We start from the raw sequence: 12,751 nt of genomic DNA on the forward strand, positions 1-12,751 counted from the left end.
ATGTTTTCATAAGGGCACTACATCATGTCATCATGTTTCAGCTCTGTGCAATATGGCATTGTGGCCTTTAAGGACCAAACCGCACATTCAGCAGGTCTGAGATCCCAAGTTGCTGATGAGCAGCTGAAACGGAGCAGTAGGGAGGGGTGGCCTGGTTAGCAGTGGAGACACAGGTGGTGGGAGAGAATGCTTAAGCCTTCTCTTGCTTTCCTCCTGACACTTCCTTCCTGAGCTGATGTGGCAAAAATGCACCCAGAGCCTCAGCTGGAGGGAACAAATCTGGGATAAGGGAGTTCCAGGAAATCATTGGTAGGGTAAGGGTTAAGCAACATCCCTCTTGTCGGCTGCTAGAAATCACTCCCTTATCTTAATATGTGGATTAAGGTTACCAGATTTCTTTCAAAGAATCCGGGGACACTTTTTTTAAAGAAAGAGGGAGAAAAGTTATTTTAAAAAATATATATTAAGAAGTAATATCTTCTCTTCTGTGGTCTCCTCTGTCACGCGGCCTCTTCTGGGCCCCGGCCTGCTCTCTTGGAGCGCTAGCCACCATGGAGTAGGCTTGGGTCGGGCCTGGGCTCGGCCACATGTCCTTGCCCTCCCAGTGTTCTCCTACCTCTCCTCCTCAGCTCGGCAAGGTCAGGGCTCTCCTCTTTTTTCCTCCTTCCTCTTTCTCTCTCTTCCTTCTCCTTCTCCTCTCCTACTTCTCCCTGCATCGGCGCCGGGGTTTTCCTGGCCCCAGAGCTCCCCTTGGCAGTCAGCCAGTTGGCCAGGCACTCTCACACCCAGCCCGATGTGGGTCACAGGGGGGTGTGTGTCAGTGGTTTCCCCAGTTGATGCACCAGACATCCCCGGTTCCCCCTTGGCAATGGCAGTGGCAGTCTCAGCAGCCTGGAGCCAGCCTGGCAGTTCAGTTGGCTCTGGCTGGCTTCAGGAGCTGCTCGCTGCCGTGGCGCCCGCCATTTTGCCTTGCCAGAAGCCCCCATATGATGTGTCTTGTGCCGTTGAACCAATCACACAACATTCATTCCCTACTAATAAATCTACAACACTTAAAATATAAATCCAGGGACATTAAATGAAATCCGGGGACATCCCGGGGACGGAATTTGTCCAGGGACAGATTTGTAAATCCAAGGGCTGGGAAACGGGGACATCTGGTAACCATAACTTAGATACTCTTTGACCACATTCCTGATCCCTAGATCCAGATCTGCTGGTGAATAAGTGGACTGACCCCCCTCTCTCATTTCTGCTTGCTTATCAACCATATGCAACTCCCAAGAACGTATCTGGGAGTCCAGCTGTGTAAGGTTGGTCAGGGAATGATTTGTCACCTCTGTTCTAAGATGTCCATGACCGACCAATGGACTACCCACTCCCAACTCATTTCACAAACACGTGCATCAGCCTTACCTCTGAAGGGAGAGGATCCCACCCAGGTTTCGGTACAGGACTGTCCCCACCACGAAGACAGCGGAGTCATCTGTCTCTGTGAAGAAGCAACAGGGCAAAAACAAGCAACAGAATAAGTGGAGAGGAAGAGGAACCGGCTCAAGGTGGCATTGAGAGGTGATGGGCAGGAACAAGGCATGAGAGAGCAAGAAAGAGAGACGTGGGCATCAGTCAGAGAGAATGTCTAGCATGGCTTGAGAAGAGCAAGATGGAGTGGAAGAAAGTAACTTGCGTCATTCCAGACCAGTGGTTTTCTTCTTCTTCTTGGGGGTTCTGAAGGGTACCAAGTACTGGCCTCTTTTTGTTGTTAAAAAGTGTGGCACTTACTGTAACGACTTCATGGTGATTACCGGCACCTATTTTTCTAGGGGGGAAAGCACTGTTACAGATCATTGACTATGGTGGGCTGGGGTTGATGGGAGTTGTAGTTCAAAGCAGCCAAATCACAAATGCATGATTGCTAGACAGCCCTCAAACAGGGGCAATGGCACCATGGAGTTTCAGAACCTGCATAGAGGGGACTCTATGATGTCATACCCCAAAACCTGGTGTCGAGGGGAAGACCATGGGTTAATCCCTACCTCTTCCTTCCTGTCACTACGCACTCCTTTTTCTGCCTGCGATGGGAGAAGACATATCTTTGCTCTCCTCTGGAAAGCAATTTCCATTTTGAACTGGATGGTGGATATTTGTAACGTTTAAGGATTAAACCAGCCTGCCTGGTTTTCATCAGTGCAGCTGTTGAACCATGGCAAGGCTTTGATAAGTGGGTAAACCCTGCGGTTTTTTCTTGTTTACTTAAGAATCTGAGAGTGAATTATTTGCTAAGAATTTGCTAAGAAGCATAGAACAAGAAGATAATCCAAGTCTGAATAAAGTATCCTTGGATATCATATGTCTATATCTATCTATATCTACTCTCTATATCTCTATCTATCTGTATCTGTATCTATACTGATCAGATTAAAAAGGCAAAATAAACACGCTTCCTCCATGACATGCTTCTGTCTGCAGCCTGTGCCAAGAGGAAAAATCTCACCTGCAGCCGTCCCATTCCCCTTACCTGAAACCCCCGTGGACAGGATGCTTTTGGAAACAGTGACCTTGTCCTCTGCACTGCGGGCCCAATCCACCATGCCCCGCCAGCCTTTCATAGGGAAGCTAATGTCTTTGGCTGCGTTGGCAGGAAGCTTCTGGATGCTGAGGACTTGAGAGGAGAGAGAAAGAGAGAGAGAGAGGAAGAAATCAAGCCAACTTTCATCTGCCCAGTGAGTTTCACATGCACAGGAGTAACAATGGACATTTAGATCAGGAGAACAACTTAGCAGCTTGGTTGTGGGCGTACGGAAGAGGAATAGGGAGTGAAATCAGGGGCTTGGAACTTCGCATCTTGGGGGTCAAATGTGGCCCTCTAGGTCTCTGTATCTGGCCCTTTGAGCCTTCTCTAGCCTGCACCCTTCACTGGTCCTGCTTCTCCCCCCCCCCCCGCCACCTCCCTGATCACTTCTGTTTCACCAGAATGGGTCTTTGCTCATCTGGAGGGAGGATAGAGAAGGGTGTGTGTACCTACTGTCCAAAGGTAAATTTTGAACTTGTTGGTCTGCCCAATTTCTGCTTCTGGCCCTGCCAGCCACTGGGTGTGGTCTTCAGAAGGTTGCCCCAAAGGGAACGCAAACTTTGGGCTGAAAATGTTTCCCCTCCCTGAGTTAAATTCATTCAACGGTTCCATATAAAGAACTTTCAATGACAGTCTCAATTACAGAGCACATTTTTCACATCTGTTTCTCCTGCTTGTTGGCAGGGCAGACAGATAAGCTTTGATATAATGCACTCATCATGCGTTCAAGCCTTTTGGAGTAGAGTTTTGGAGACTCTAATGGAAATTGTTGGAGTGAGGAACCTATCGGGACTCACAACTGAGATATCAGGTTCCTATTTGTTAGCGCCTTCTAGGGATATTGGAGAAGTACAGGAGCTCCATCTATCAGGCAGCAGGAAATGGTATTAAAATGTTTATAACTGACAAAGTTATAAGAAAGGAACAATGAAGTATGTAAAATATGTGGAGTTTGCAATATTCAATATCAATATTAGGCAGAGACTCGTGGTTGGGTCTTCTTGGTGGTGGCTCCTCATTTATGAAATTCCCTCTGATTGTAATTACTCTCATCCCCCTTCAACAACTTATTTTCACTACCTACTGAAAAACACAAGTCTGCAACATTTGGCATATGATGGCTAATAAGACAATTGCATCCTTCACTGTTTTGCGGCCACTACTGTGTTGACGACCGTTCTTTTTATGATACTGAGGTTTTGTCATTTTATTGCTGACCTTTCATTTTCTGCTTTATTGCCAAGTGTTCCGAGGTAGATGTAAGTGGTGCAGCAAATTAATGTGATGTAATGAAGTTTGTCTTAGTTGCGCCTATTGTTATACACGGCTTGTCTGAACAAATTAACTCCGCACGACAGGAACGTACGATGCCGAGTTAAGCTGAGTCAGGCAATTGGTACATCTAGCCCTGGACAGCTTAATCTGACTGGCAGCATCTCCCCAGGGGTCTCAGGCAGAGAATGTCTGAAGCATCTGCTTCCTTATCCTTTCACCTGAAGATGCCAAGGATTGAACCTGAACCAGGGAAGTTCTGCTTGCAAGGTGAGTGCAGATTTGGTGGCCAGGTTGCTCACCTGGGCGAGATGGTTTGAACATATAATTACACTGATCCTGGACTGACTGCACCAGCTACCAGATAGTTTCCAGGCCCAATTAAAAGGGCTGGTTTTGACCTATAAAGCCTTAAATGTCTCAGTACTGCAATACCTCAAGGACCACCTCTTTCCATATGAACCTGCCCAGACCCTAATATCATCTTCTGAGGCTCTTCTTTGGGTGCCTCCGCCTCGAGAGGTCCAGAGAGCAACAACATGAAAACGGGGCCTTCTCTGTAGTGGCTCCCCATCTGTGGAATGCTCTCCCCGGGGAGGTTTGGCTGGCACCTTCATTAGATACCTTTAAAGGTAAAGGGACCCCAGACCATTAGGTCCAGTCGTGACCGACTCTGGGGTTGCGGCGCTCATCTCGATTTATTGGCCGAGGGAGCCGGCGTTTGTCCGCAGACAGCTTCCGGGTTATGTGGCCAGCATGACTAAGCCGCTTCTGGCGAACCAGAGCAGTGCACGGAAATGCCGTTTACCTTCCCGCCAGAGCGGTACCTATTTATCTACTTGCACTTTGATGTGCTTTCAAACTGCTAGGTTGGCAGGAGCAGGGACCAAGCAACGGGAGCTCACCCCATCATGGGAATTCCAACCGCCAACCTTCTGATGGTTTAATCCACAGTGCCACCCGCATCCCTTTAGATACCTTTAGGCACCAGGCAATAACGTTCCTCTTCAACCAGGCCTTTGGTTGATTGATATCCCATGCCCCTCCAAAATGTGCTGGGGAGGGGGAGTTATTGTGCTGTTTTTGCTTTATTATGTATTTTGTGTTTTATTTTGTGATTTTATGCTGTAAGCACCCTGAGGGTATAGGGCTGTATTCTGCTAATAAATAAAACAAAATGTCCCAAGGGCCAAACTACACATTACACGCAAATGTATCCTAAAGAAAGCAGCAGTTGGAGCTAGCTCAGTGTCTCTTTCCCTAGAAGAAGGAATTGGATAAACAGCCTCCCCACTGATACCCCCCCATCAATTAATCCAAACTGCAGAAAAAGAATAAATGCTATTAATGTTTTGAAATGACCAGCTGGCTAAAGGCATTCAGGAATGGGGTGGTCCAACCTACTCACCCAAGTTTTCAGTCACTTGATAGGAATCCTGGAAGTCCTTCATACGAAATCCTACGACGTCAATGAAGTCCTCCACCAGCCTAAAAAGTTCCTTGACATTCGGTCCCATCTGCAAAGGCATGCATTTATTTATTTTTAATAATAATAATAATAATAATAATAATAATAATAATAATAATAGACCTGCAGGTCCATAATTGCTGATAACCCAAGACTAAGTTCAAATTGGGGTCCTCCTTCCCCCTCTCTCACACACAAACACACACAGCACTTCCTCAAGTAAGACCAGGATAGCAGTCACAATAGATCCCGAAAATTTTATACTGCCAATTTTGTGCAATGTATTCATCCTTTTGGATGATGCTGCTGCTGCTGAGTTTTTCTAGACTGGCCTTCACCTGACCATTGCAGAATGGCATACATCATCATAAAATCATACACAAAATAAAAATAAAGGGCTGTTTCCAACCCTACTGTATTGCTATTGCAGCAGACATTCTCTTGTGCAAAAGAAATTCCTCCTCTTTTCTGGACTCTCGGGAGCTGATTTTTAAGGCACACAGAAAGAGGGAAGGGAAGTCCTGAGTGGGACTCTGAGCAAACTGCATTAAATATCACTCAAATGCTGTGCTATCTTCAAACATTAAGCACATTGGGTACCTCGAGTATCGCATATGGCCTGCAAGGTAACTTTCTTCCCCAAACCTGAACAAAGTAATGAACTTTCAGATGGTGATGAAAAGGAGCCCAACTGTATTTCAACATGACTTTTTGGGGTGAGGGAAGGAGAAATTAAGCAAGCTGCATAGCTGGATCTGGGTCCCATTTGTCACTACTCCGGTTCCTGGTATTTCATCAGACAAATAGCTGCCCCATTTTCTCTTAAGGCTTGAGGACTAGCACCTTGATTTTGTGACAATGCCCAAGGCCTGCAGATATGCACAGAAAGCCTGGCTGTGGGATGTGAAACACAAGAGCAGTCAAGTACAACCTTCCTAGAGTGTACACACGGGGAGGAATGTTTGTCCAGCCAGCAGGTAAACTTCCTGTTTCCTTCTGGTCTGGGACAGACTTTCTCTGCATGTGACTAGAGGTGGGCGTGGCCTCACCTGTGCAGGTAACGACAAAAGCACAGGACAGGGCAGTCATCTCTCTCTCTTTGACTACATGCATCAAAGAAGCAACATCTGCTTAGCCAAAGATGCTTCCAGCCAAGAGAGGACAAAGGGAATGTCTCCTTATGAGATAGTTTCCAGGTGTATGTTACTTTTCTAAGCTAAGTCTGCCTTCTGGGATCCGATTGTGAACAGAATGTGAGTAAACTCTTTTTTATACTTTTATAGAAGACTGTGTCGTGTCTGATCTTTTATGAGGGAATAAGGGGCAAATCCCAGAGCAGTTGTTATAGAGGCTTTAGCGAGCCTGAGCAAACACATCCGCTGCGAGTTTTAAAAAGGGGAATGTTACTCTGCTAAATTGTGAACTTGTTTATACAAATTGGAAAGCCTATAATCAGACAGTATATCCTCTCCTGCATCCCTGAACATTCCCACAAAGGCTTATATTTTCAGCCCAGCAGCTTGTTATGCTACACTGGTATACAACTGGCCTACAGCACAAAGGGGATTTCAACATCCAATGAGTTGATCCTGAACAGCTCATTCTTCCCTAGGTTTTTTCCCTCCTCCTGCATTTATTGGATTTAGCACACATAGATCTTCCTGGGATTTTATTTGGAAATAGGATAGAGGATGTAAGGGAAGACACCTCTGTCACAGTCAAGTCCTTCCACACAGGCTTCCCAGGCCAGTGTGGTGTAGTGGTTAAGAGCAGTGGACTCATAATCTGGTGAACCGGGTTTGATTCCCCGCTCCTCCACATGCAGCTGCTGGGTGACCTTGGGCCAGTCACACTTCTCTGAAGTCTCTCAGCCTCACTCACCTCACAGAGTGTTTGTTGTGGGGGAGGAAGGGAAAAGGAGATTGTTAGCCGCTTTGAGACTCCTTATGGGGAGTGATAAAGTGGGATATCAAATCCAAACTCTTCTTCTTCCTGCATTCGCAGAGGATGGATTTGAAAATCTGCTAGCAGGATTTGGAGGTGCAACACTTTCAGCACGAAACAGCAGCTTTCAGGGATGCCTGAATTGCTTCTCCAAAGTTTGCCCCCTTTCCCCCTAGCATTAGTTCATAGCTGTTTGCATCCTAATCGACTGCAGCTGTAGCACCACTTCTTTGTTAAAAAATAATAATAGTAGCCTGCCTTCTCCCTTAATAAGAGTGATACTGTCATGCAGCCAATTGGATCCATCCGCAAGATGGCACCTCTGAAGGAAAATAAGGCTAGTTTAAAGTGAGGATGTGCCTATGGTGATGTCATGCAGAGAAATCTGATTGGCTGCATCCTAAGATGACATCGGTTGTTATCAGATATTGTCATTTGGATGCAGCAGCGTAGCATGGGTTGTCAGCACCCGGGGCAAGGCAAGTAATTTGCGCCCCCTAACCCCTAACCTGCCGCCGCTGCCAGCTTCTTCTTGCTGCTGCCGCCTGGTCTGGTCTGGTGTGGTTCTCTCCCGCACTCAGCGCTGCGCTGGGCGGCCGCTGCACTGTCCCTCCCCCAGATAGTCCCACCGCACGCCTGGCACCCACCCCCTCCACAGTGGGTGGCGACCCAGCGGCTCGGATCGGATTCGCACAGCCAGCACTGCAGTGAGAGAGAGTGAGTGAGCCAGGTAGGGGCAGAGAGCTGCGAGTGTGAGCGCGCCCCCCCCCCCGATGTTGCGCCCGGTGCGGCCGCCCCCCCTGCACCCCCCACACTACGCCACTGTTTGGATGAAACAAGGGGGCTGAGGACACAGTGGAATGGGGGGGGGTGATTTGTTGTGCAAGCTGAGTATTGTTGCCACAGTCTGGATTTCAGGTATGGTACAGTGGTGGAATTTGGTACTATGGCTTTTGGAATGAGGCCAAAATTTGGCGTACCCTGCACCCCACAGCCCTCACATTGTGCTGGATTTTGAGGGTCCTAGAGCCCTCCCAACGCCTTCCCAAAGCTGGCCAAGCACTAACTAGGCTTTGGGAGGACTCTAGGACCTGTGATAGCCCTCAGGCCTCCTTCCCATAGCTGGGCAACTGCTTACTGGTGCCCAGTGCGGGGAACTCCTAAGAAGAATAAAGACACAACAGTCTTCTTTTAAAAGTATGACAAGTTTACTCACATTCAGTTCACAGTTGGATCCCTGAAGGCAGGCTTTAGCTTGTAGTTACCGATACCATGTGGCTCGTAAGAATGGGCCCGTGTGCTGCTGGCAGAGAGTCAGCAGTGCAGTCCAAGAGAAGAAATGGCGCCAAAAGAGGAAGATGGCTGCGCGACTAGACCTTTCGTTAGGTCTGCAAGAGTCATGCCCACCTACCTGGTCACATGCAAGGGGAGTATGCTCCAGACCAGGTGTAACAGGAAATTCTACCTTGGCTGGAGTAACACCCCCTGTCTGTGTCCACTCTAGGGAAACAAGGAATGTTGCATTTGACTGCTCCAGTGGATTACATCCCCCAGATCTATGGAGGCCCACATTCAAATCCCAGGGCAGAGGTTCCCCACACCTGCTCTAGGTTGCCTTGCCAAGCATTCCCTATCAGCTCTTCCAATCTGCAGTGTGGTTCATTGGTTAAAGTGTTGGAACAGGACCTGAGAGATAGTGTCTGTCAGGTGCTTTGAAGAAGCCAAGGGAGAAAGGGCTAGATAAATATTGAAATGTTCACACTGACTCACAGCCTTGTTAAAAGCCCTGAGAGACAGACACTTGCACTCGTACACATACAAAACTCCCAAAGCTGATGATGCCCATTTGAAGGACAAGGTTCTCATACCAGCTGAGCCTCTTCCCACTTGTCTCGGTTATCTTCTGTCAGGATGTTGCTAATTATCTGGACAAAGTTCTAGGACACAAAGACAAAACAAAGAAGCAAAAGCTGTGATCCGAAGAAGGGTTTGGTTTCATCCATTCAGGTCTCACCCAAAGCATATGATCATCCCTAGAAGGGCTATAGCTCAGTGAAAGGGCATCTGCCTTGCATTCAGAAGGTCCCGGGTTCAGTCCCCGGCATATCCAGGTAGAGTTGGGAGAGACACCTCCATCTGAATTCATGGAGAGCTGCTACCAGTCAGTGCAGACAATACTGAACTAGGTGGACAAATGGGCCTATGTAGTAGAAGGAAACTTGCTTGCTATGACCCTAGAATTTGCTCCACTGCTCTCGGTCAACCCATTTTGCTGCTCTGGAAAAGGAAACAGCCCTACAGTTGTCTGAAAGTCATGCTACACATCTCCATCCACTTCTGAGCTGACCCAGAAGAGCCCAGAAAAAAATGTGTGCTTCGTGACAGCTACAGTGGTACCTAGGGTTACATACGCTACAGGTTACACACTCCGCTAACCCAGAAATAGTGCTTCAAGTTCAGAACTTTGCTTCAGGATAAGAACAGAAATTGTGCTCCGGCCGCACGGCAGCAGCAGGAGGCCCCATTAGCTAAAGTGGTGCTTCAGGTTAAGAACAGTTTCAGGTTAAGTAAGCACCTCCGGAACGAATTAAGTACTTAACCCGAGGTACCACTGTAAAGGGAACCAGACCCTGGATCTAGGGATGTCAGAAAATTTCACTGGAGATGGAAACAGGAATGGAAATGGCCAATGTTTGCTTATTCGTCCAGAGCGGAAATTAAGCCAGACAGCCTGGCCAGAATTCACTGTTCTCATTGATTGGGGTCCACAAACAACAAGCAATTGACTACTTCCCCCTTCTCCATTTGTGTTGCATTCCCTTTGCACTGAAGTGAATGGGGTGGAATAAAGTGACGGCAATGCAATTTGTGCATTTCGCCACAGCGGGAAGTGAGATGAACTGACTGCAGTAGAAGGGGTGCTGCCTGCAAGAATTGCAAGGGAGGAAAGGAAAACACTGCCTTTTATCATCCCTACCTGAATCCCACCTCCATGTATCCCAGATGGTGTCAGGGACTGGGCAGGGAAGGAATGGTGGAGACCACCTCCCCATCCTGACCCTTCCAGGGAGGAGGAAAAGGAAGCCAGTATAGACGTGCAACAGGGGTTTGAGGGAGGTCACAGCTCAGAGGCAGGTGAGGGGGGAAGATGGGAAATCATGGGAGACCCGGAACAACACCCAGCTGACACATTGTCATTAGAACAGTGTTTCCCAACCTTTTTTGGGCAAAGGCACACTTATTTCATGAAAAAAATCTCGAGGCACACCACCATGCCAGATGGGGAAAGGTCACTTTTTACTTATGTAAAAAAAAAATAAAAAATAGTAACAGCATAGAAGGTAATGGTTAGGCTAGCATCCCTCTTCCAAATATGCTAGGTTTTTATTTGCAGGGACTGTTCTACATGGGAAAGCATTCAGCACTGTCATTCTCCCATCTGCCATCTGAATTGGTACTATTCTGGGTCAACTTACTCTGCTGCATGTGTAGATGAGGCCTTATTAACATTTAAGCTGAGAAAAGTATGACGTTTCAGTAGACAGTCTGCAAAATGGCACCAAGTGTGGGGGAGGAGGCAGAACAGGTTTCAGATACAGGATATTAAGCATACACGTACCTCAGATTGAACTGGTTGCTTGCTTTGCAAGTTTTCATTTCCCAAATGACTGCCTTGGCAAGCGCAATACCTGCCAGGCTCAATGTCGGTCTCGCGCTGCCGCTTCCCGCGCTCTCAAGGCCCCGGGAGGAGGAAGGCATGAAGGGAATCCCGAAGGTGCGAAAACCTCGCGCATGCGCAGGCCTTCCGCCTGCGACAGCCCAGTAGGCTGGCCTAGCCTAGCCGTGCGGCAAGAGCGGCAAGAGCAGTCAAGAGCTAGCGTGCGGCAGAGCGGCGATGGGATGTGCGAGGGAGCTCGCTCCTCACCGCCGCCCCGCCTCTCGCCGCCCGCCTCGCCCGCCTCCCTCCCACGGCACACCAGGCAACGTCTTGCGGCACACTAGTGTGCCGCGGAACACTGGTTGGGAAACACTGCATTAGAAAGCATTCCAGGCCCTCCATCTCCCAGAACCCGGCGAGCCTTAAAAGTAGGAGAGCAAAGAGCTCAAAGGCAGAGGGCACATAGCAGCACCCGTAGAAGTGATGAATGAGGAAGTGGGAGAGACGGGTGGTGGTGAAGATTCCCTCAGGACAATGCCATTATCCAAGAGGCTGGGTTCTATAGCCTCTCTCCGTAAACACTGAAATAAAAAGGACAATAAGAAACCTTTCCTTGTCTATATACTTTCCTTGGCAATCAGCTGGGAGCCGCTGACAGGATCCTGACAACAGATGGTAAGAAAAGGTTACGAATTCCCCCCCCCCCCAAGAATCCGGGGACACTTTTTTTAAAGAAAGAGGGAGAAAAAGTTATTTTGAAAAAAGTTATTTAAAAAATATATTAAGAAGTAATATCTTCTCTTCTGTGGTCTCCTCTGTTACGTAGCCTTCTTCTGGGTCTGGCCTGCTCTCTTGGAGCGCTAGCCACCATGGAGTAGGCTTGGGTTGGGACTGGGCTTGGCCACATGTCCTTGCTCTCCCGGTGCTCTCCTACCTCTCCTCCTCAGCTCGGCAAGGTCAGGGCTCCCCTCTTTTTTTCTCCTTCCTCTTTCTCTCTCTTCTTTCTCCTTCTCCTCTCCTCCTTCTCCCTCCATCAGCTCTGGGGTTTTCCTGGCCCCAGAGCTCTGCTTGGCAGTCAGCCAGGTGACCGGGTGCTCTCGCACCCAGCTCAATTTGGGTTGCGGGGTGTGTGTGTCAGCGGTTCCCCCCATTGACGCACTGGGCGTCCCCAGTTCCCCCTGGGCAGTGGCAGTGGCAGTCTCAGCAGCCTGGAGCCAGCCTGGTAGTGCAGTTGGCTCTGGGTGGCTTCAGGAGCTGCCTGCTGCCATGGCGCCCGCCATTTTGCTTTGCCAGAAGTCCCTATATGATGTGTCTTGTGCCATTGAACCAATCACGCAACATCCATTCCCTACTAATAAATCTGCAACACTTAAAATATAAATCGAGGGACATTAAATGAAATCCGGGGACAGATTTTTGTCTGGGGACAGATTTGTAAATCCGGGGACTGGCCCCGGGAAACGGGGACATCTGGTAACCATATGGTAAGAGGCTCAGATACCACCACTGCCCTCTCCCAGGACACAGGCACCAAAAAATGGCTCTACAAAATGGCTCTACAAAAATGGCTCTATTGCTCCTGTGCCCTGTGCTCATGGGCTTCATAAAGGCTTCTGGTTGGCCATTGTGGGAAAGTGGAAGCTGGACTGAGTGCACCTTCTGTGTGATCCAGCAGGGTTCTCCTTTCATTCCTATGCAGTGCTGGCTTAGCCCACTGGGCCTGGTGGAATGGCAGGCAGGGAGCCCAAGAGTAGGGGGCGCCAGTGACAATGACAAGCAGAGACAATGAATTCTAGCTTTCATAGAGCCTTAGAATTGTAGAATCGGAAGGCACCAC

The 12,751-nt window shown here is 48.5% G+C and overlaps 1 protein-coding gene across 4 annotated transcripts in view; it reads right to left on the reverse strand.

Moving 5' to 3' along the window:
• Positions 1-12,751, reverse strand: part of ADGRB1 (adhesion G protein-coupled receptor B1) — a 380,579-nt gene that overhangs the window by 159,336 nt on the left and 208,492 nt on the right. For all 4 annotated transcript variants that reach the window (XM_083516501.1, XM_083516500.1, XM_083516503.1 and 1 more), the window contains exons 12-15: positions 9,125-9,193; positions 5,253-5,361; positions 2,519-2,662; positions 1,417-1,492 (exon numbers count right to left, since the gene is read on the reverse strand). In XM_083516501.1, coding sequence (XP_083372627.1) covers positions 1,417-1,492; positions 2,519-2,662; positions 5,253-5,361; positions 9,125-9,193 — 398 coding nt within the window. The remainder of the gene's footprint in view (positions 1-1,416; positions 1,493-2,518; positions 2,663-5,252; positions 5,362-9,124; positions 9,194-12,751) is intronic.

The sequence above is a fragment of the Podarcis liolepis genome (assembly GCF_965112155.1).
Source record: "Podarcis liolepis genome assembly, chromosome: 8".
Classification (NCBI taxonomy): Eukaryota; Metazoa; Chordata; class Lepidosauria; order Squamata; family Lacertidae; genus Podarcis; species Podarcis liolepis.